The sequence below is a fragment of the Crinia signifera genome, chromosome 2 (genome assembly GCF_055691185.1).
Source record: "Crinia signifera chromosome 2, ASM5569118v1, whole genome shotgun sequence".
Taxonomy (NCBI): domain Eukaryota; kingdom Metazoa; phylum Chordata; class Amphibia; order Anura; family Myobatrachidae; genus Crinia; species Crinia signifera.
In genome coordinates, this window is record NC_139218.1 from 309,435,696 (window position 1) to 309,460,754 (window position 25,059).

At 46.3% G+C, this 25,059-nt stretch overlaps 1 protein-coding gene across 2 annotated transcripts in view; it reads right to left on the reverse strand.

The window, feature by feature from the left end:
• The window catches only part of SUGT1 (SGT1 assembly cochaperone of MIS12 kinetochore complex), a 65,198-nt gene extending 40,562 nt beyond the window's left edge, over positions 1 to 24,636 (reverse strand). The window contains exons 1-6 of one of the 2 annotated variants that reach the window (XM_083168908.1): positions 24,456 to 24,636; positions 24,127 to 24,190; positions 21,506 to 21,554; positions 15,828 to 15,918; positions 11,039 to 11,108; positions 99 to 169 (exon numbers count right to left, since the gene is read on the reverse strand). In XM_083168908.1, coding sequence (XP_083025034.1) covers positions 99 to 169; positions 11,039 to 11,108; positions 15,828 to 15,918; positions 21,506 to 21,554; positions 24,127 to 24,158 — 313 coding nt within the window. In that variant the 5' untranslated portion in view covers positions 24,159 to 24,190; positions 24,456 to 24,636. Of the gene's footprint in view, positions 1 to 98; positions 170 to 11,038; positions 11,109 to 15,827; positions 15,919 to 21,505; positions 21,555 to 24,126; positions 24,191 to 24,274; positions 24,314 to 24,455 lie in introns of those variants that run through there. The other variant, XM_083168909.1, reaches the window with a different exon arrangement.
• Between the last annotated feature and the right edge of the window lie 423 nt (positions 24,637 to 25,059).

Genomic DNA, 25,059 nt, shown 5'->3' on the forward strand with positions numbered 1-25,059 from the left:
TACAAAATATATCTAATGCTCCACAATAGCCAACACTAGAGATTATTGTAATATCTATAATATGTAAAAATATAGGCATAGTCTCATTTAGCACTTACAATGTAATGTTTGTCCTTGTCTGAAGGTCTCTTCAGCGCAGGCATAGTTCTTTAAGTGGAATTCAGCCTCTCTGCAAAAGTGGGCATGAAATGAAGAGGTGGCAATGAATAGAAAAGGGAACACAAGGTTTAAATACTTCACACCATTTGAAGTTATAATATGGCAAATATACAATGACAAGTATAAAACAGATAAAATAAAATCTTTTATTCCAGCGGCAGCTCAAGCACCTTCTTATGGGTCCTGGTGGTCACGTGAAATAGTTCTGGGTGGAGACATCAAAGCAGCGACACAAAAGTGTGACAGGGCACATCATCTCCAAGCCCTGGGATCACGGATCGCCACCCTGGGGTGAGCCCAGCACCAAGGAAAGCTGCTAGGCTGCCCCCAGTCTCTTGCACTCCCTAGCCCCCGTCCACTAGGTGAATGAATGGTGCACATAGGCATACATTCACCTCCTTTCCGGCTCCGCTGCTGTCTGCACATTACAGCAGATAGCAGCGGAGGCTGTGCACAACCCCCGCCCCCATACTGACTGCAAGACGCTGTGGTCCGGAGGTTGTGCTCCCCCCATTGCTGTAACCGAAAGCAGGGTCGCATGACCCGGCATACCAGTTTACACTGACCCCACCTGGGTCCTCCCTGTGTTTCACCCTGGTCAGGACCAGGGTAGGATTCGCGGGGAAATGGACCTAGGGTTTTTTTTTTTTCAGCTACCCCTTTTACACCAATGCTGACCAAGGTCCACGAGGCAAAAACTCAGGATTTCGCCTCGGTGTAAAAGGGGGTATAAATTAGATCTGGCATGATCTTCTGCAGGCATATTACATGCCTTGTCAGCACAAAAATCTGTGTTCTGGTGCCTGACATTTGCAAGTAGTTTTGTGGCAGTAAGTGCTGCTACTTCTCGGTCCACCTTTGCATTAGCTAATAAATCTTTTTGAGGTTTTCCACATTTGTCTGCCATGTAAAACATCCTGATAAATCAATGCCATTCTATGGATGCCCTCTATAGCAATATGTCCTGTGGAGACAGAAGGTACCTTCTGTTCTGCTGAATGAAAGATTTTCTGCTTTCCTGATGACGGACAAGCTGGGGGTGGTTTTTTGAGTCCCTTGTGGCTGATGAAAGATCCTGCTGTCCGTTGGTCTAACCAAATTAGGATGTTGTTTTTAAGAATGTAGGATTGTATGCCACACTGGAAACTACTAGAAATTAGGCCAAGGCAGCGCTCCACAAACTGTGTTTAACAACACTGTGGGCAGTATTCAATGGTCCAGCAAGTGCAGTACAGCATACGCCGTTTTACACTTGCCATGCATGCACCGTTTTTTCCACCCGTCGCCATGCCTCCCACTCACCCTATTCAACGCATCAGCCGCTCGCCGCCCACGATGGCGAGCAATGACCAATGTGGCGTACGAGGAGTAAATGGCTCCATTTGTAGGCAGTGTTCCAATTTAGTAGTTGTTTTGTCACACACATCGGAATTGGGGTGATGCACTCAGGGGGAGGAAATTACTTTCCCACTCTCCACCCTGCTCGATTGGATACTGCTTTGGCTTGTTAACACAAATTCCTCCAAACTCCTGGATTCCTGCAGAATCAGAAAGGAGCCATAACAGATTTGCAACTGCAGGACGTGTTTCATGGAAAGCAGCTGGGAGCAGGTCACTGCAGCCTTAGTAAGATGGCAGACTAAGTGGAAACGAAGAGGAAAGCAGTCCTAAGGTAAGTAAATTACAATTTAAAAAAAATGGAAGAAACGTAGTGTTTGGGATGTAAAGAGCCACTGGTAGAGTTTGCTGTGGGTACAAATGTTTTTTTTTTTTTTTTTTTCATCATTGGTTTTTATTAAAGAAAAAAAGGTAGGACATACAATGATACCTAAAACATCTTGTCAGTCAAGAGCAGGCTTATACAAAATAGATACAAGGCAAGAACTAGTACATTTCCAGTCTCCAGAATGTGGTCCTGCATAGCCTCCGCTTCAGGGCCATTAAAGCTGGGAATTAAGTCCTACTTTATTACATAACCATGCCCTAGTAACTCAAAGCAAAATAATATCACTTGGTAAGAGAAAAGAAAAAACACAAATAAAGATAAAAAACAAAAAAAAAGAAGGAAACAGGGGGAATAAGACAAGACAGACACAATAGGGAAGTGTACATAAGAGGGGTTAATCTGAGTATCGGGTCCCTAATCTTCAAAGAGACTTGGCCCGTTTTAAATTATGTATACTACCTATGGCGAGTGTAGGTTGGACAAATCCGCTTGGTCACTGAGACATAAGGGTTGACCTCTCTTCTCCCGAAACTCTCCCCATCGGAACCATTTCATTTGGACGGAAGAAGGGGAAGAGGAGTATTTACAGCCTGCAGTTTCAAAAACATAGTGTTTATGTACAGCATTAGTGATATTTTGTATCGTAGGCACAGAGGAGGATTTCCACATTCGTCCAATAGCAGCTTTAGTTGCTATTAGAATGTGGCCCAATATATATCTATCACAGCTAGGCACTGGGAATGGGAGCTGATGCAGTAAGGCCGCCAGGGGGTCCTCAAGGATAGAGACTTCGTCTATCAGGGAAAATACCTCTCGCCACAGTGATCTTAGGTTCGCACAACCCCAGAAGATATGTACTAATGATCCCACACAACCCCTCCAACAGAGATTAGATATGGAGGGCCAGATGGCATTGAGTCGGCTGGGAGTAAAATTCGCTCTACTCCATAGTTTATAGTACATTTCACAATGATGCGCGCATTTAGAGATTTTAAAACAGGTCCTGAAAATAGAATCTCAGACTGATTCAGGGAGTTCTTGAGAAATCTTTTTCCCAGCCAACCTGTGACACCAACTTCCCTCCCCTGCCCAGGAGTACTATGTATTGGTACCATCTGGAGATACCTCCCTTGTAATTGGAGGACGATAGGAGGAGGGACAGAGCTGGTGGAAATCGAGGAGCTTGTCTCTCCGTGTATTCCGACAGCCAGTGTCAGATCTGCAAGTATTTAAAGAAGTCGTGCCTAGGGATGTTGAATTGCGTCTGTAATTGGGAGGAGAGGAGGGCGTTTATGCCATAAATATCTTTTAAACACTTAATTCCTCCCTCCGTCCACGTCTCCAGGCGAAGCTCAGGAATCAGGTTGCCAAACGAGCTAATGGGGAGACAGGGGGCCGGTAATAATACATCTGGGTCAATCGCAACAACCTCTTTCCAGGCGCGCAGAGTGGCTCTGATCGATATCCCCGGGCCCGTCCATGAGGGAATCGCCCTAGCTGGCAAGAAGAGGAGCTCGGAGAGCGTGAAGTTCTTCAGGAAGGCTCTTTCAATGCAAACCCAGGGCTTGGGACTAGACTCCACAAACCAGTCGCGAGCCTTTGGGAGCACCAATGTGCGGCCTGGCAATACGAGGTCTCGCTCCCTTCCAGATGAAGCTAGAGAATAATCTATTGATCCTGAGGGTTAGCTTCCTAGGGGTAGGTCTAGGTATAGCCCTAAACAAATATAAAAGCTTGGGAAGCAGCGTCATTTTGGCTGCTGCTACCCGACCTAGCCAGGAGATTTCATGCAGCAGCCAATCCTTTGTAAGTTTCTCAAGCGAGCTTAGAAGGGGGTATAATTGCATTCAATAATGTCAGATTCCCTGGCTAACTGGACACCAAGGTATTTAATAGCTTGTGCTTGCCAGGCGTATTTATACTCGTCCTTAAGTCGCGCTAAGGACTCAAGAGGGATATGTAGCGGGAAAGCTTCAGTCTTGGTCGTGTTAAGTTTATAGTACGAAATTTTAGTGTAGAAGTCTAAAATGTTATGCAGTATAGGGAGGGAGGAGGTGGGGTTTGTGATGCATAAGAGGTCGTCAGCGAATAGGCTGATTTTATGGGAGAGTCCTCCAATTGTCGGTTCCTCCTAATTGTCTCAGCCAGAGGTTCTATTGCTAAAGCGAAGATAAGGGGCGACAGGGGACAGCCCTGCCTAGTGCCATTGGTGAATACCCTTGCCGATGGATTAGAATAAAGAGACATAATGGAGTACAGAAACCTCCCCTGAAATCCAAAGGAATCTAGAACTGAGTTGAGGTATCCCCAATGTAGCCTGTCAAAGGCTTTTTCTGCGTCCAAGGACAACACCAACAGGGGCAGCCTCTGGGAATCGCAATATTCCATAACATTAAACACCCTGCAGGTAGTGTCTGGTGCCTGCCTTCCTGGGACAAACCCCACCTGATCTGCCGCTATTAGAGAGGGGAGTAAGGGGCATAGGCGATTAGCTATTAATTTGGCATAGATTTTTACATCAACATTTAGGAGCGCGATCGGGCGTTAGTTAGTTACTAAGGCCGGTGACTTACCCGGTTTGGGGATGGTAACAATTTGTGCCTCCAGCATCTCCCTGGGAAAAGCATGGGAGGATGAAGCCTCGTTGAAGACCCGTAACAGTACCGGGGCTAGCTCGGGCTTATATTTTTTTATAGAAATTAGAGGGATAACCATCAGGGCCCGGGGCTTTATCCTGAGGGAGATTCTCAAGCACTTTCTCAATCTCCAGGAGGAACCAGGGGGCATCCAGCAAGAGACATGTTTCAGGGCTTAGCTTAGGTAAATTCAATGTGCTCAGAAAGGCCTGAATATCAGACTCCGCAGGTTGGGGAGTTTCAGCATCTGATTTTAAATTATATAGCTGAGTGTATTATTCGGCAAATAGGTTGGCTATCTCACTCGGGTCGGAAACCCTGGACCCTCCAGGAGCCGAGATGTATTGGATCTGTGCCTTTGCCCGCTTCCCTCTCAGTTAACAAGCTAAGAGTCTTCCAGCTTTATTACTAAAGACGTAAAATCTTTGATTCAGGCGAGCCAGGTTGCGCTGCACTTCCTGAAGGTAAAAACCGTTCACCTCCTCTCTAGCTAACAATAACTCATTGTATATAAATTTATTAAGAGGACTTAACTTATGTTCCTCCTCTAGCCCCGCCAGTTTCCTCTCTGCAGTATCTAAATTAATTTTATGAGCTCTTTTAATCCTACAGCTGCCTGGATCATTGACCCTCGGATTACAGCTTTCAACGAGCACCAGTGGTTGAAAGTATTGGTGTCATCAGGGGAATTGTTGTCTAGATAAGATGTGATATCTTGCTGAATTGTTTGTAAAACCTCCGGCTGAGACAAAATGAACCTACCCATCCTCCAGGGGCCGGGAAACGGATTACGTGTGCCTATGTCCCAATCAATAAGGAGAGGAGAATGGTCAGACCAAGACATGGGCAGAATCCTGATGTCGGATATTGATGCTAGCGTCAGTCTGTCCGTCAGTAGCAAGTCGATCCTAGAATAAGAGGCGTGGGGATGGGAATAGAAGGTAAAGTCTCTCTCCCTCGGATGTTTGACACGCCATGCGTCATAAAGGTCAAATTCTCCTAATATCTGTCCAAGACCCATAGGGGACTTAACACTAGAAGGTCTCGATCTGCCAGGGAGATTCTAGGTACACTAGATCTGTCGACAACCGGGCCAACAACTAAATTAAAGTCGCCTAGCATCAGGATGGCACCTCTTGCTGGACAGCTGCACAGACTTTCCTGCAGAATTGTATTTGTCTGGAGTTAGGGGCGTAACATGACACCCTCCAAAGTCCCCACTAGAATAAGGAACCTTCCATCCGGGTCAGATTTGGGACTTTAAAGTGAAGGGGCAGGACTGTGAAAATAAAATAGCTACCCCAGCCTTTTTGGTCTGGGCATTTGCCATATCAGAGAATTGAGGGGGGTCAGAGCTCTTGAAATGGGTTTCTTAAATGGCAACTATACTCAATCTCTTTTTATGAAAGAAGGATAGAGCTACTCTACGCTTTTGGGGAGAGTTTAGGCCCTTCACATTTAATGTAATAATTTTAACCATAACTCACAGAGGTATATAGCGTAACGACTAAGGGGGATATTCAATCTCCGGCGAGCACCTCCCATCGGGGAGATGCCCGCCGGGCCCTATTCAATGCTGTCTTCCCCGACAGCATTGAGCAGGGTATCTCGGCAGAACGAGCCCGACATCACTAGCTGTCGGGCTCATTCTGCTGAGAACAGCCGGGAAGTGACGAGCTGCAGCTCGCCTCTTCCTGGCCGCAACTCGCGGCCACGCCCCCTTTTCGCTCCCCGGCAGGCGGGACATTGAATCCCACCTGCGTGTTCTCGGTCGAGCTGACCGAGAACGGGTCTGGGTCACGGCGGTCGAGCAAGCTCGACTGCCATGACCCTGACATTGAATACCCCCCTAAGATAAGGAATATCAAAAAAGGTGTTGTTTTGGATACCCAGATTGGATAACATAAGGCGAGTGAGCTTAAGACAAGGGGGGAACACACACAAGGGAAATCTAAGGAACAGACATAAAACATAAACAACTTAAATAGAGAGGCTCTCAAGGGAGCCCAAGTGAGGCGCCAAAGTAGTAACACCTCACGCACGTAGGAAGGGGGGTAGCAACAAGCTGCCCCGCTCCCCTCGGGGAAAATTACCTATTGGTACATAACTAACGTTGTGGATATTCAAGGCTAACAATAATTCGGCACTAAAGGGATCCCCCGCGGCCAGTCCAGCAACACGAGCAGCATATAATACTAGCTGACAGGGGCATGGAGCGAATAACCTACAGCCTGAGTCGCTAAGCCCACTTAATCACGGTGTAAGCATAATAGACACATGGTTAGCCGCCGGGGATCCCCCTGGGCCTATGCTACAACCAAACCTCTAAACATAAGGAGTGCATAGGAGAGAGAAAGAAAAGAGATAAGAAGGGAAAAAACACTACATTTCAACTTCTGTAAAAGAACCTGGAGCTGTAATACAAAGTCCACTGCTGAACCTCCACTGGGAATTCTAGTTGTGTTTCTCAGCCACCGACCATTCCGGCTGGAGTCGGCGGGAGGGAGAGGAGGCATTGGGGTTATCTGAAATGTTCCATCTCGCAAGCAGTTTCTGGCCCTCCTCCACACTCGAGATGACAATTGTGGAGCCTTCTCTGGAAACAAGGAGTTTAGTCGGAAAACCCCATCTGTATGGGACAGAAGCCTTGCGCAGGGCTGTTGTAATCGGAAGGAGAGAGCGTCTCTTAGCCAATGTGAACTGGGAGAGGTCTCCAAATAATTGTAGGGAGCCCAGGGCAACAGCAGTATCAGAAGAGGGTCTGGCCGCCTTTAAGAGAGCCTCCTTGATGTGGTAGAAGTGGACCCTCATCAATACGTCTCTTGGGGCACCATCCGGGGCAGATCTAGGCCTTGGCAAACGATGGATTCGGTCTAATAGCAGATCTTGGGAGGAGGCAGAAGAAGTAGTTTTTTGAATAGATCAACTGCGAAGTCGTGAAGGCTGCTGTTAGAGATGGACTCTGGGACTCCCCTCAATTTTAAGTTGTTCCTGCGGGAGCGATCCTCCAAATCGGCAACCTTCTCCCTCAGGGCCGACACCTCCCCCTCCATGGTACCATGAGAGTCGATTAGGGCGTTGTGGGATTCAACTATCTCTCCCATCTTGGTTTCTAGATAGCCAGCGCATTCCCCCACGTCATCAATGGATTTTTGGCACATCTGAAGCATGGAGCGAAATTCGGAGGCAACCTCCTCCTTAAATTGATGGAACAGAAGTCTCAGTGTGCCCACCGTCAAGGCCTCTGAGTCATCTAACCGCGGTTGGGTGGAGAGCGGTTGTGATGAGTGTGGGTCCAGAAAGACCATTTGTTGGGGCGTCTCAGGCGCGGACTGAGTCTGTGAAGCCGACAAGTCTCCTCCAGAGGAGCGTTTGGGGGGAGGGTTTGAAGAAGGGAACTTGGGGGACAGATCCCACCGCCTTATGTTTTTTGGGAGGCATGATACTGAGAGGCGCTTAAATATGAGTAGTGCCAGTTAGGGGGGCTCGTTGTAGATAGATGTTTGGGTTGTTGACAGAGCACTCAATATCAATCCCGATGTACATTGAATTCCCAAGGGGAGCAGGAGGTTGCCAGATGCATCACATTAGGCCTGGCGGTTACATATTGCTAAGGTAGAATGGGAAGGAGTCCTGGGGGCCCCAAATCTGGCCTGGCTCGGTTATGTCTGATACTCGCTCGCGTCTCCCACCGGGCCACTCCCCTATTTATTTATTTTCAGAAATGTGTGTATAATTTCCCCTAAGAGGGGGGAGGGGGGCCAGGTAAGGAGACCTCTGCTGTGTTGTGTGCGGCAGGTGGAGGGGTGCTGAGGACCAGGTAGCAAGGCACTGGGGGCCGGGGGCTCTGTACTGCTGCCGAGCTGACACAGCAGCTTCCGGCGCACTATCCGTCCCAGCAAGTCCGCCGAGCGGCAGGGGCCCTCACTGAAATGGAGCCCAGCCAAGTGGATGCAAGGGCAGGGGGGAGCGCCGATGTCCAGCCCGCCAAGCGCCGGGACCCCCGCACCGCCGTCGCGCCGGGCAGTCAGCGGCCGCCGGCGCACTATCGCTCCCAGCACTCCCCGGACCCGCCGTGTGTGTAGAGCGGCCGGGGCACTCACCGGGGTGTTGCTGGTTCCAAGTGGCGTGACGGTACGTTCGAGTTGGCTCCTCTCCTCAGCTGGCGTCTCCTCCGTGCAGCTCCAAGGGGTTCCGACGCTATGGAGCCTCTCACCCGGCGCAGCTCCAAACTCTAGGCCCCGGTTCAGGCAGAGACCCAAGGCCGCAATCCGCAAAAGCCGTTAGAACGGCTTCCCGACTCCGCGGCCTCAGGGGATGGGTATGGGGGGACTCAGGTGGGGCTGGGGAACCGGGGAGGGTTTTTTATGAGGCAGTCAGCCGGTTCCTGTGGTAGGATTTGAGGGGGATCAGCCCGGAGCTCAGTGGAGATGCTGCTTGCTTGTATAGCCGCCAAGCCACGCCCCGGGTACAAATGTTTATTTTTATAGCTGCTACCTTGGTTCTCCATGCTACCTTACTTTTTCTTGAATACTGAACACACTAGTACTTTGAATAAGAGGGGGGTGGACAGAATCATTGGGGTTTGTTTCAGCAGGTGGAAAAATGGCAATGATTTGCCTACCAGTATTAAATCATCGGTGTTATAGCCCATGCAATTTCACTTTTTGTCAAATGATCATGAGTGGAAAAAAATACACAAAAACGGGCAAAAACTGCTGCAAATTTGCCAAAACACATGTAATCCAGCAAATTCACTGATCTACACGGTTTTCACCGGTGAATGTAGTTTACCCTAAAAATGGGTAAAAATTGCCATTTTTCCACCTGGTGATAAATCCTGCACAGGTTTAATGCCCCCTAAAAGTCCTTGCCCCACCAGATAGTTTACCATTCTGGGATTGAAAAGGTTTGCCAAAGTCACTAGCCTCTTGCCATGTTTCTGCTTAACACATTAGCCCAATTGCTGCCTGCTTTAAGCTAGGCAGGTAGGACAGCATCAGAACACTGAAACAGCTAGCCTTTCACACCTCCAATGGAAATGTATTCTTTCTAGCATCAGAAACTCCAAGGATGAACATTTTGGCATACACTGTACTGGAAGGATGGAATGGTAATAAATATAATCTATACTCCACATAATTATACTGTAACCCAGTGTTCTCATACTCAGTCCTAGCACCCCAAGTGGTTTTTATTTCCAGGTCACCAGTGGATCTTTACATTGAGACAGTTGGTAATAACACCTGTGAACTGGAAGATGTGTTGGGATTTTGAGGCGCCTTTTGAGAACCCCAAAAAGAACCTGTTCAAGAATTTTAAATGGTGACATTTCAGTTTGATCCCTCAACCTTTTTTTTTTTTTAATTGTTCATTACCAAATGGTAAGAGTGGAAATCATAGTTGGGAATGGTAGCGTTAACTAATGAATTGCAATTTGAGTGGTTAAACAGCTTGAAAAGGACATTTTTACTCTGCCAATCCCACATATACCCAACATTGTGCATGCAATTGAATAATTTACTGAAAAACAGAAAACATTAATATGTGTAGAAAACTATTACCAGGGCTGCTATTTTTTGGGTTGGGAGTGGTGCAAGATGACGAGGGGGGGGGGGGGGGGGGGGGGGGGGGCATAGTTCTATTTCAATGTTAACTGATATATTTCGGGGGGGGGGGGGGGGGGGGGGGGGGGAGTTTCCCTGGAACTTTATTGTTTTGTTAGGAGAAAGAATAATCTGACAAAACAAGAAGACCCTACAACTACAGAGGCTTGTTAAGGCTACCATATAAAGCAGCATTGGGCATAACATCCCTGCACTTTGTAGATTGCTACAAGCCAGCACTGGCAGCAGAAAGGCACTTTGTATAAGATTACATGGTTTGCTAATACAATGACATCATGCAAATAAAATAACAGGAGAAAAAAAAAAAAAAAGACACAACTTTGTAACTGCAGTTTCTATGGCAACAATGTAATTTGACATAAAAGTGAACTTAAAAAAAATGTCTGCTTTAAGCAAAGGGTGTCTGTGTTGGAGACGGAGGGGGTTTGGAGGTTTCACATCAAATCCACTGATTAAATATATCAATGCTTTTTTGATCCACATATTTCCTTGTGCTGGCTGCCAGTGGCAAAGAACATATTCTGAACATCCATTTTCTAAGGAATTGTGACTGCAGGCAATGCAGGGACTGATGTGTTTAACAGGAAAATGTAATTTGCTTATATCTTACAGTAACGCAGGTGGCTGCAATATTAAACTGTCATCCTCACACACAATGTGACAACGCTAACTGTTTACTGTAGTTTCAAATGCCAGTGCTTTTGTGCAACCGGGTGACATTATACAAACAACTGTCAAGGTATCTTGTTAGCTCATTGGTATTCCTAGTCTTTTCATAGGACAACTTCATCCATATTAGAGCAGCACTGATGAATATCCAATTTAACGCTGCATGGCCAGAGGTTTGCAGACGGTAATAAATGTAATTGGAAACTAGTACTGACACGTACCCCTTCCTGAGGAAAGCGTTTGCATTGTTAGGCTGGAGCTCGAGGGACCTCTTCGCATCCAAAACAGCATCTGCATTAAACCAAAGCATTGAGAATTCAAACACATTCCTGAATTATACTGGGAAGCCTCACTCACTGCAAACTATATCTGCAATGGAACGTGAACAATTGCAGGTGGATAAGCAGGTGTAATCCAATTTTAACTCTTCTAAAACCTCTTTTGTAGAAACAGTTAAAGATTTATTTCCCAGAAGCATCTGTAAAATAGCATATGGGTATCCTTACTTTATTACGCTACAATAGTATTGGATACAGTTTAGAGTAAATAAAGCACAGAAAGAAATTGCTCACTAAAGTTGACAAATCAGTACATATACTGAAGTGCAGCCCTTCAGTCACAGCTGCAGAGGCAGGACACAGATCAGCTGAACAATGGAACAATAAAAAAAACACATACAGGCTACAGCTGATACAGTATATAAGAAATCCCTCCTGAAAACCTCAAAACATTTTATAAAAATCAGCCCATTTATTATTGAGCAGCCCTTGAACAACAATTTACCATTAAATGGCCATTAATAAAGAGTTCTCAACATATGCCACCATTTCCTTTAGAGTACAAGGAGGCTATTTAATGATTTTCATCTGCTGTTGTGCCCAATCTCCCGTCACCAGCAGTTATTCAATTGTTTTGCCTATGTCGCACCTTAAAGCACCAGGTTTAGCTGCTTTACACTAAAGTACAGGGTACACACTGTTTTTGAGCAACCAAAATTCTGACTTCACTTTTGCTTGCCAATTCAGCAGAAATCATAGATGCCCATTTGGCAGAGCAATTGAATTTATCCATTGGGGGTGGGGCTCCCTCCCCCCAAAAAATTAATTTCACTGCAAATTAAAAGGCAGTTATGATTTACACATTCAACTTAGATGCTTCAATAACACAATGAAAACCAAATCTGGTTATTTCATACTGTTACACAGCATATTGTAATAAATCACTGAAAAACTCAATATGGATTGCACAATAATTTTGTTTGGTTTTGTTCTGATATTAAAACAATTTTAAAAATAAAAAGGAGGCCTACTTAAAACCAACAAAAGTTTTGCTGAAAAAAAATAATAATACAATTTATTACTGTAGCTTACCCTCCTGGCTAAATGGAGCGTTTCACTGCACCATATCGCAGCTCAGAGGAAGGAGAACACTGATCACCTCCACAATTTCTGCAAGGATGCCCGCACCGCCCCCTCCCCAGAGTCATATATTGATGACTGAATATATGAATCTGGGGAAGATAGGTAAAAAGATAGGCATGTTCCAAAATCGAACACACTGATAGAAATATTGAAGTTGTATATACTAGTACTTTGGGTAAGGCCAGTGTTGACAAAAGAGATCACAAAGCCTAAGGCTGGTTTCACACAGTCCGGCTCCTGCCGGACGGCTAAAACCCGTACGGCCAGGGAGCCGTGCAGCACACACTAGTTTATCATGGAGGGGATGACCACAGCCCGGCAGCCGTCCCTTCCAGTGGCGGGATCCGGCTGCAGCCGTGCGGCCGGGCCGTGGCCGTCCCGTGTGAATGGACACAATAGTGTCCATTCACAACCACTGTGTGCGGCACGGGTCCCTGGCCGTGCGGGATTTCACCGTCCGGCAGGAGCCGGAGTGTGTGAAACCGGCCAAAGGTGCCCGTACACTAGTAAGATTTATCTTCAGATCAGGCTGTTTGAACAAAAACATGGTTATGGATGAGTGACCGTTTGTCAGATTTCCAAGCAAATGGTCAACTGTCATTTGTTCTCATCCATAACCATGTTTTTGTTCCAACCAGCCATATCTGAAGATAAATCTGCATGTGTATGGCCACCTTTACATGTTGTACAAGATCTAGGGTACTAGAATAGCATACAATTATTTAAATAAAATAAGTGTTCTTTACATTAATGTGTAATTTGTATTCCAACAGCAAAACATCCGAGTCAGTTCGATACCTTGGTTGGCTCAATATAAAAGTTCAAACTTTGAGGTCCTCTCCTGTATAGGCCATGAGGTGGGTGTTGCCATAACTATTGTGACCTACCTGGAAGACCAGCCTCCTCTATACCCTTAGCTCACCCTCTCTCACCTCCTTCCCATAACACCACCCCCTCTCACCCACTTTTGCCCTGTAACCTACCTACTCTCACCCACCACCATCTCACCCAGTTTCTCCTCACACCCATCAAAACACTCACACCCCGTCACCTTGTAATCACATCACCTCCACCCTTGTCACCTTACCACTTCAGCCCCCATTGCCTCACCCACATCACCTCACTCCCTCGTCCCCTTACTCTCAACACCATCAACTCTACTCTCTTTTTCTCTCCCCCACACCATCCATCTCCTCTTTCGCTCTCTCCTAGTCCCTTCTCTCTCATGCTCTCTCTCTCCCCCACCCAGTCTGTCACCCTCTCTTCCCCTGCGCTCTCCCCTTGCCCCCCCCCCCTCTTCCCCCCTTGATCTCTTCCTTCTGCCCACTCTGTCTATCTTCTCCCCTCCTTTCCCCATGCTTCCCCTCCCTCTCTTTCCTCGTCCTCACTCTCTCCTCCCCTCTCTACACCTGGCACTGTCTCTCTTGCTCTATCCATGACACCCCCTCTCACTCTGTCTCTAACCCCTTTCTCTCTCAGACACAAACTCTTGTTTTCTCTTTCCAGGACATCCCCTCTGTTCCCCTTTCTCTCCATGACACTCACTCTTGCTCCTGTCTTTCGCTCTCTCTCCCTGACATTCTCTCTTACTTCTGCTCCCGCTCCCCTGCTGGAAATTATTTTTTTGATATGTCAATACTTTGGATATTGTACTGCAAAATTCTTATGATGCTTTCAATTGATTAAACTATTCTAGAGTACATGGTGTGCCTTGATTGGTACGTAAGGTGTGCAAAAGGCAGTTTGCACACACATCACTCATTTTGGTCATGGGTAAACGTGGGTTCACGTGCAGCTGTGGTGAAGGTGTATCATTGGATAAATGGTACCATTGTGAAACTGCGGAGCACCATGCACCACTGATGTGAGGTGAACCTCTGCTACATGAGGTGCGTGAGGGCCGACCAACGTTCTCTGCTCAGGGTTATCTCACATTTGTTCCAATGAGGCCATTCACCAACACATTTCAGCATCAAAATCACTGATTTGTTTTAGTGGCAAAATACAATCTGGTCCTGGCAGAGGTAAAAATCATCCGCCACAGTGTCTAATATAACAACCAAGTAATGCTAAATTAACCAAATGCCAAGCATAAAAACTACATGAAAGAGGAAAAGTTTACTAGTCAATAAGCAAAAACAAAAAGTGGTGATTCAATTAGCTGCAAGTTCCTCTAATGGCCGCCAATTTTTTTCTTCTTTTTATTCAATTAGAAAGTCAGCGTTAGTTTTAGCTTGCAAACCAGAGTTGGTGAAAAGGAAAAATCTGTTTTACAAAAGAAAAAACATTGGTGAAAAACAACAATGGAGGTGCTCTAATTAGTTTCGTTTTTTCAGCTATGCTAAGAAAACTAAACTAAATAAAAAAAGCATAGCGCACCAACTTTATCACTTGTCACATTCCAGCATCAAAATCACTGATTTGTTAATCAGCTTACGTAGTTAGCGTTAGTCAGTTAGCATAGTCAGTCAGCGCTTATTACATTGTGACAGGTGTGAATGTGTTCCTGAAACACTCCCACTATCCACTCCAGCCCAAAGCGTAGTAAGCGTAGCGTGCCCCAGCGAGGGGATGCGGTACGCGTCCTCTTGACCTTTTCATACCCCCACTATCCACGTCAGCGTGAGTTGATCTTATAAAGCGTGGCGAGCGCAGCGTGCCCCGCCAGGGTACGCTGAATACACGTCAAGTAATCCGTGTCTGCTTGCCACTCTTCATGCTCGGTGGCTCGCTGCGCTCACCACACTTTATAAAATCAACCACGCCGATGTGGATAGTAAAAAGGTATATAAAAATTAAAAAAAGGGTCGGAAGGACGAGTACTGTATCCACTCACCACGATTCAGGCTGGCGTGGATAGTCGGGTTAGAAACGGAGGCATTTTCCAGCATGTAACATGGAGCACTGGCAAAAGCTTCCTTTAATGTGCACTTGCACACCGCACCACCCCCCCCCCCCCCCCTTGTGCAGGAGACACACGCGCTACCGAACCCTAACCCTGTCTGTCTCCCTGAAGCGGACACAGGCAGAGTTGCCCGTACCCTGCCGCAATAATAACTGAGACGCAGGAGCGTCAGACCTCTCTGCCGATGCAGGGGATCTGGTGGTTACCGGCAATGTGTGAGAGGCGCTCACTAGGCTTGCCAGGGACAGCACGGTGACTAGCTGCCTGACAGGGGCACTACGCTAGGCATCCGTTGGGCTACGCAGACAACGTAGCTTAGCCTATGCTGAAAACGTAGCGTAGCCTGCTGCCTTGAAACTACACAAGCACCATTCTGTCAACACCATTACAAAAAAAATTCCTCCAATTGCCAGTACTCCCACAGGGGAACGAGCAAAAAGAAGCACCTTGCGGTCTATCTGCACTTGAATACCCCCAAAGTACACAACTTTACACGTGTTTAAATATTAGGCAGCAAATAGGTCCCAAAATTTAATTACAACATTATCAATTTTTCTGTTACTCCTATTTGGTAACAGCAAAAATAATCCAGAATGAAAGAATGCATAAAGTCCTATAAATGGGGAGAGTACAAAGCAGACACGTTAAAGTGTGAAAAATAAATATAAGCCAGCTAGAGTTTACCGTTGTAATTTTGTAGAAGTATGTGCGCATAAGCCCTTTGGCAGTAGTATTCTGCATCCTCAGATTTATCTTCCAATGCCTTGGTCAGCTCCTGTAATTCAAATACAATTGTGCTATTCATTTATCTTTAACACAATGCAGTGCAAACGTAAAACATTACTCTGCTCAGCAGCAGCTGGATAAAATGCATCAGATCTAGAAGAGGAGAATAATCAAGCTAATCAATAACAATGTCCTACAAGAAATTTCTGCTCCACAGTGATTATCTGTAATGTAATAAATAGGCCAGATCATGTACAGGATTGCGTTCTCCTGTTACAGACAAGTAATAACAAACGGTCAATGACATGAAAGTACACAAAATACACAATTATAAATGCATACAGTAAGTAGTTTTCACTGTAGGTGCAGGGAGCTAATCAAAGAGGACAGATTTAAATTTTGAAGGGCAAAATTGTACAGGTACAGTTACTGTAGCGATAAAGCACATATAAAATTAGGTCTAGCAAAATTGGAATATGCCTTCCTCGCTGATGAGCACCCTGCACCAGCAGTAAACAATATAGGAATGGTATCCAGCTGGTTTTGTTTTTGTTTTTTACAAAATGACACACACACACACACACACACACACACATCTCACGCCACTGTTCATTGAAGATGGTCACTGTGTGGTGTGAAAGTGCCTTTTGAAATAACTTGTGCCCAGAAACCCGACAATCCGACTCGGGTTAAAATAAAGGTTTTTATTCAAGTCAGACCTGGGTTGCTGGGCAATGTGAAAAGGTAACCCGTGTCCCGTATATACACTATAGGGAGGAGGCAGCATCAGTCATATTTGTCTGTATATATACTCTGATACAAAGGCTTGCTGTATCATGCTTGTTAAAGGACATCATGGGTGAGATTTAATAGGATGAGATATTCAGAAAGTGAGAGATTTAGGAAGAAATCTCCAGTTTTTTTAAAGCGGCAATCATTTACACTGCAAAACCAGTTTGATTTTGTAGTGTAAATGATTGCCGCTTTAAAAAAACTGGAGATTTCTTCCAAAATCTCTCACTTTCTGAATATCTCATTCTATTAAATCTCACCCTACGTGTATGGCAAAGCTCCAGTGAAACTCCTTTTCTGTTATAGGGGTGTATTCACTGTTGGTCGTTAGGTCCATTCTGTCTAAAACAGCCTATTTTATGCCTGAAAAAAAGGTCTAGATGAATTGTAGTATTCACTATCATTTTTTCTAGACAGTCTCTCTAAACCAGGGCTGGGCAACACCGGCCCTCCAGATGTTAATGAACTACACATCCCAGGATGCTTTGCATTCGTTTTGCTATGTGGCCATGCTAAAACCGATGCAAGGCATGCTGGGATGTGTAGTTCATCAACATCTGGAGGGCCGGTGTTGCCCAGCCTTGCTCTAAACCATTTCACCTGTCAACTCCTTTCGTTTGCCTCGCCTGTCTAAATGAGTCATTTAGACTTTTTGTTTCACTTTGTCTAAACTCAGCCATGTTAATCTGATTTAGACTATTCTCTTAAATGAATCAATGTAATGTATTGTCATTTTGCTTATAAATACATTTTGTATGCCCACCACAATGCTACACACAGTAATGCACACTCCACATGATGCCAAGGATTGACAAATCTTTGTAAAATAGGGACAACAGGTGTGCCATTACACACTGCGCCTCAAAAGGTGATGTCCATATTATACAGCACACCGCAATGCCCATTACATAGTATACAGCACACCGCAATGTCCATTACATATTCTACAACACGCCGTAATGACACACAGCGTAATGCCTATTACATATTATGCCACACAACCGCTGCTTATCTACATGCGCATTGCTAGGAGTTACATGCTTGATGCCAGGGATTTCTTGTTCAATACCAGGAGTTACATCTCGTTGCCTGGGGTCTCGCGCTTGTTACCGGGGGAGGTGGAGACCCCGCACCGGGGATTGCGGGCGGGAGGTGGAGTCCCCACACCGGAGATCACAGGGGGGAGGAGGAGATCCCACGCCAGGGATCGTAGAGGGGAGGAGGAGTCCCTGCGCTGGGGATTGACAGCAGGAGGCCCGGTACCAGGGATCCTGCGGAGGATGCCTAAGCTCCTGTTTTTTTTTTTTTTTTTAAAAACACCATCTGCAGCTCCAATTTATCAGCGACATGGGGGGGTTACCAGGTACTCAGAAACCCCCCCTTCCGACGCACTCTGACAATCCCTGTCAGTACTCCCTCCTGCTCCCCAATACTGCTGCCGGGACCACACAGGTATAGTGGAGGTGTAGGAGGGGTAGGAGGCTCTCCTCACATTGCCGGCAGACCCCGCAGTGATCCACCAGGCAAATCATATTTCCCCCCGCAGCCTCCAGCCTGCCTGGTCCTAGTGATCCTGCTGCCACCCGTTCCTCAAGAGCTAACAACCGCTCATTAAAATTCACTGCAAGCCGCTCATTAATTATGCAGCTGTTAGCGCCGGGGGACGAACTGGTGGCAGCAGGATCACCAGGACCAGGCTGGAGGCTGCGGTGAGGATCTGATTTGCCTGGTGGGGTATACGGCTACTGGGGACGGGGTTCTCGCTCGGGGGGGGGGGGGGGGGTGGTTTAGCCGTGTAAGCTGCCGGGGGATGAACGGGCGGCAGCAGGATCACCAGGACCAGGCAGGCTGACTGGACCTTCCGCCTCACTGGTGTTTTAACGCCAGGAGGCGTTCCGCCCTGAATTCACCATGAATATATGAAATGGTGAAAGGGTGAAACACAATTCGCCTGTCTAGCTGATGTAAAATCTAGAACAGGCGGAACTGGACTTGCTAACGACGGACCCTGAATATGCCCCATAGACGTAATACTGGGTGAGCAAATTGAATCAAAACAGCAGCTTGTATAAAGGTGCCTCAGCAGCACTGATGTGAAGTCCTAGCTGTCTCCGATGAATTGCCAGCTATAAAGGGAGCAGAAATCAGTTGGGCAAGATCGCAGTCACTTCTATAAAAGGTGGTTTTTACTCATGCTGCTGTTGTGATTTAATTAGCTCACTCTGTCTTACAGCACAAGGGTTAGTGCATGTTGCACATGCAGACTGGAATACATACATTACCCCGTACAGGTCAGGCAGTTAGCATACAATGCTTGTTTGACCTTTTAACCAAATTGAGATCTATATATACTTATCCACTGAGGGAGTGGACTTCCTAATACAGGTGTAGGCCATTTCCCTTTATATGAATTACTAATAGGAAAAAGCCAATACATTGTAATATTTTACTGTGCATAAAATATAAAATACATTTGTTTTGACCATAAAATATATAGTCATTTAACTTATATGCCTAGAGCGCCCTTTATTAATTGTTGTGTCTGTGCCATAAATAAATCGGAGTGAAGCTTATGTCCCCTCTGCTTCAAAGCCTTGAAACCCTCCTTTCTATTATTCGACTCATGGTGCGCCCAAGGTTCAGCACTGCGCCGCTTTTTCTGGTCTGCCTAAAATAATATTGAACAGGCACAGAATTTGTATCATAAACATGTCAATCACATTGATACAAAGTTTAGATGTCATTTTCCAACTGGTGCCAGGGCGGAATGCAATTGTTTTTCACTAGCATTTCAGCTCGCTATCGCTGGTGGTGGTGATTTTCCGCCAAAAATATTTGGAGAATTCACGTGGGGAGATTGGTTCAGCAGAGACGCATTTAACACTTTGCTTATGCATTTTGCAGATCATTTTCCTGTTTAGGTTTATGCAGTATGATTTGTATATAAATATAAATTCATGTGTAGAAACAATATTGTGACAAGTGAAGATTATGTCCTAGGGTCACTTAAGGTGCATAAACACCGGGCGAGATGCACCAAACAAAAAAAAAAAAAAAAAAAAAAATCAGTTTTCAGGGATTTAATCGCATTTCCATATGCAGCAAAACCCCACCGCCGGGGCTTCTCCACAGAGGGTTACGCCATCTAGAAATGGCGTAACCCCCTGTGCGCTTCCCTTTGCGCTGCTCCGCTCCGCACCCCCCCCCCCCCCCCCTTCACCTGTGCCCGGACCAGTGACCTCCTCCTCCCTGCATCACAGCTCTGTTTTAACTGGTATCAGGAGACAGAACCTTCTTTTTCCATGTCTGTTATACCAATCAATGATGTGTGAATTTGCAATATATTTGATTATGAATAACTTCCTATGCATTGTAGCACGCATGAATGAGCTCAAATAGTGTCAGAAATAGTGAAAATATTTAATTGCAATTTCACAGACAGGAAGTCACCATTTGGGGGTGGTAACCTGCAGTTTTCTGGGCCTGTCAAAAATGCAGGCATGCCCAAGAGTTTTATGGGGGGGGGGGGGGTGATGTCAGTTCTAGCTCTTGTTTAGCCTGTATCTGTGTTCAAAGTTGTAGAAGGGTCAGACTTAGGGCCCCCATACATTAGGCCAACTTGTCAAAGTCAGACCCAATTCTCCGGCGAGCCGCCCGGCAGCTCCCCGGGAGACTCACATACTATTTGGCATTTGATGTGCCATTTTTTGCATGTAATAAATCGCATGCGATTTATCACATATAAAATAAACCGGGGAGCTGCCGGGCGGTGAGGAGCAGTGTGTGTGTGGGGGGCACCTGCAGTGCCAGTGAACAGATTGGAAATTGATTTGATGGTGAGTAAATTGCGTATGGATGTGCAACAGGATATCAGATTGCGGAAGTTTCACAATTCACTAGCAGATTTATACAGGGCAGGCTTCCTTTCTGTCTGGGCAACAGCTAACTACTTGCAGATGAGCGATCAGGTCTGAATCAGGCCCTCTTCTGTATATCCAGATCATTTGAACACAGGGACTTTCCAAGTGTGTAACTGCCAGGAAGCAAATTAGGGGCCCTCCCACATGCATTGTCACTACTAGAATGTATGCAGCACCGGCTCAGATTGCTCACCACTAAAAACCCAAATCATTTGGAAGAGGGACTTTTTCACCAAATGAAGGTAGCCGTGTGTCTGTGGGTGCCAGGATGGAAGAGAGGACTTTTGATGCCTTCCCATATTTCCTGGCAATTATACATTTCTGCAGTTTGTCTGGAACGAACGGTGCTTAATGATGTTATCGCAATGTCATCAAGCAAATCCCACATGCAGTGCTAAGGTATGCACAAACTAGACAATAAATAAAACTATATGCACGATATCATTAACGATATTTTCATGCAGATCATCGAATGTGCACACTGTATTGTTAATGATGCACGCTCCCGCGGGTAGTTACTAATGTCTTCCATCGCCTGTACATTCAGGACAATTGAGGGTATCACTGGTGAGAGCAATGCTGCATAACCCGTACCCTCAGGAGTCCCAATTCGGAATCAGCAGCGCAGCAGGCAGTGCCAGGAAACCGGTACTGCATTTTGCGTATGCGCAGTAACAAAATCCCTGATAGAATGGCTACCACACTATTTTCTCTAAGACCTGCGTTTGTGCAGTAGACTCTGGGACAGCACAAGGTTCCCCTAGTGTGCAGAGCTACAGCACTGATGGCTAGAGAGGAAGGGACTCAAACGGCATCTGCACACGGGCCGCCTCCTCTTTAGAAGCACCCCCTGTGGGAAGTACAAGGTCATGTCATGCTCATGGGTGTAATACTGGATTCCCAAGTCATATAACGAGACCTTACCTCTAATGATCTCTGAGGATTTTCGGTGATATAATGGTCAGAAAACGACCTGCAGACAAATAAAAAAGGCAAATGAGAAAAACTGGGAGGATCAACACAATAAGTACAATTCTAACATCAGACGGAATCCGATACTCCCTTTCAAGTTGTTCACAAGCCCTAAATACTCCAATAGCTGATAAATGCAGCTGCCCCCTATAAAACATCACAGATCAGTTGGCTGTAACGGTCCAATATACAAATACGAGTGAATAATGCAGTCACCTTTCATAGAGGTATAGCTTTACTAGAAGAGAACTGTACATGACATCTTCTCTTTAATTTAAGTCATATAAGGGCCCATTTATCATACAATATTTGCGGCTAAATCCGTTAGCCGCAAATATTAAGTATCATTGGAATGTATCAGGAGGGACCGCAGCAGGAATCTCTGATCCCTGCTGCAATCCCTTCTGCACCACCACCGGCCGCTTCCCCCATAGGTTACTATGGGATACACGAAGCTGCCCGATGTATCAACATTTGGCAGCAGTGCATCGCATCGCATCCCCGGGCTACCCCCATTCTAAAATGGCGGTAGCCTATGGGCTACACACAGCACTGCTTGCTGCCGGGACAATGTGGTCAGCAGGGTCAGCAGGAGGGGTGTCGGCGCATGCGCAGACCCCACTGGTGCCTTATTCAGCAAATCACAAGGACGGGCTCCTTTCGGAGCCCTGACCCTGTGCGTCAGGGATGATACATCCCTGCGATAGGATTGCATTTTACAATGCTAGTGTTCCCGCTAGGCTGTTTTAGCGGGCCACTGCGCCCAGCCTGATTTTCAAAGGGCAGAATGCGCCCTGCCCTTCTAGCAGCGCCCCGCTAAAACAGCCTGCTGCCTGTCCCGCCGGACTGCGCAGGTGAAGCCCAGCGCCGCCATAGATTGCGGTGCACGACGCTTTCCCGGCAGCTCGGGGACATAGTCAGGCCGGGCAAGCCCCCTTCAGTGATGCAGCGGCCCGGGCACGCCCCTTTCAGTGACACGCCGGCCCGGGCACGTCCCCTTCCATGACACAACGGCCCAGGCATGCCCCCATTTGTGACGTGGCGGCCTGGGCAGACCCCCATTTGTGACGCGGCAACCCGGCCACGCCCCCTTTAGTGACGTTGGCGTGCCCGGTCCGCCCCTTCAGCGCCCTACCCCGTTTGGTTCCTTGAAGGAACACTACAATGTGATCCTGGGTGGCAATATTCCACCCCGATCGCATTGTAAATGCGATCATTGATAAATGGACCCCTAAATAACTTACCCTGAGTAACAGTGCTAGGAAAAGAGAAAAAAAAGTGTTTTAAGAGATAGGAATATATTGAGTATATAAATGTATAGCATGAGGTTATTCTCATATGAAAAGGAAGGAAAACAGAAATGTAAAAATTATATCTCCATGATTTATTTCATTTGTTTGTAACAAAGTGAGGTTTTTAACATGTGCAAAACACATTTACAGGCAACCATCATAATTATAGAATACACATATATATCCCACAATGGTAATTTTATGTATGAGCTTTACCTACTTGGCTGTTTCATTAGCAAGATCTAGCTCACTGTTTACACTGGTTTCCATGGTCACTTTCTGATGCTGCTAGGATTACAGAGAACAGTATGTACACATGGAAACCATTGTAAAGCACCAAAGAACTCTGTTGGAATATATTGAGAGCATAAGAATAAATGAAAATAGCGATGCAGAGCACAGCCTTAAGGTGCATACACACAGAACGATGCCCGGAATTGTTCATGAATGTATCAAATCGTTCATCGTGCGTACACACAACGATTTGATACGCTTCACAAAAGATTGGTCTATAATCTTCCTGCATACAGGGAAAATCATAGACTATCATTAACAATCAGAGGGTATTCGGATTGTTAACGATGCACGGATCGATTTAAACGATTGGTCGTTGCCATCGATCGGTTACACCCACATCCTTCAAATCGTTCCATGTGTATGCACCTTTAGAGCATGTAACTATCCTTCAAAGCATCACACCTGTTCACATGCATTCTACTAGCATTCATAATAATCAGAAGGAACATAACGAATACGGTCAGTGTGTTAGATGCCTAAAGGTGCCCATACACGTTGCGATGATCGCATCCGTTATGGGCTGGATCGCAACACATGCAATTTGCGTGTGATGCGAGGGCAGTACAAAAAGTATGTGCAGCACATTTGAAGTGTGATGCGATGCCCACATCGCACAGTGCTATCGCACCGTGCATGGGCACCTTGACAGGTTGAGTATACTAAAGACAATATATTATGCTGGTTCAAAACCAACATAACCTAAAATTGGTAGCAACTTCATAGTAAATCCTAAAGCAAAACCATTAAGCAGGAATAGCTATAAATAAAAGGAGTTAACTTATGTGAATAAAACATTATCCAAATACATTCACGGTTCATCAACACATAATGAGTAGATTAAAATAATAATATGAAGAGACTAGTACACAATAGCCGAGGAGTACCGCCAATGCTTCCACTGGACATTAACTACTCCCATCACCTATAACCCTCCACCTCGCCCATCACACCCACTCTTTCAGGAGCAGGGCAGGGGTCACTCACCTGGCAGGGGTACCTTGCACAGCCTCCATCATGACGTCTGGTTATCAGGGGGTCACAGTCACAACTGTAAGCAAGATAATAAACAGGTTATATCAGAAGTGCAGCAAGTATTTAGGTTAATGTGAACTACAAGCCCCAGCAGACATACCATGCTGAGGCTTGTAGTTTCGTAAAGCCAGGACGGCCAGAGGATCCTCACATTACTGTGTGATACCACAGCCCTGTCCACCCCTGAATCTCACAGTCTGCCCGGTGCACCCCCCGGCATGTACAGTCGCCCCCCTGCACGGGCCACTTCCGTCTCCCGGGCAGCCGGCACAGCAGCCTACCTGTCCCCGCAGCCTCACAACCTGTCTCTCGCAGCTTAATCGCACCACCGCTCTCCACCAGGAAAGTTCTGGATGCACCGGCGGCGGGCAGTCACTTGCTGCTACTGCTAGTTTCGATGGGACGATAGAGCGGCGTCAGGCCTGTGAGCAGCGGCCCCTCCTGGCTGGGAGGAGAAAGGCCCTTCTACTGCATCTACTACTAGTAAGTACTTCTTGTACTTCCTCATACGGCGAGAGCGAGGTGGTGCTGCTGCTGCTGCTGCTGCTGTACACATGTAAACACTGACTACGATCAGCTGCTGTCACTGAGCAGAGCCCTATAGGAGGCCACAGCTACTCTGACTGCGACAATCTTTGCCTACTTTTGAAAACTTGAATGAGGGAGATTACAGCAGGGTTGTCTACCTGACCCTGCTCTGTTCCTGGCATTCCCTAGTAATGTATGATTGCCATCACCTGTGGTGAAACACCTTTCTTATCAATTAACTAGCTACCCACAGGTGATGGCAATCATACATTACCAGGGAAGTCCAGAAACAGAGCATTTTCTCCTTGAAGGAGAGGGTCAGGTATGCAACCCTGGATTACAGTCATAAAATGCCCA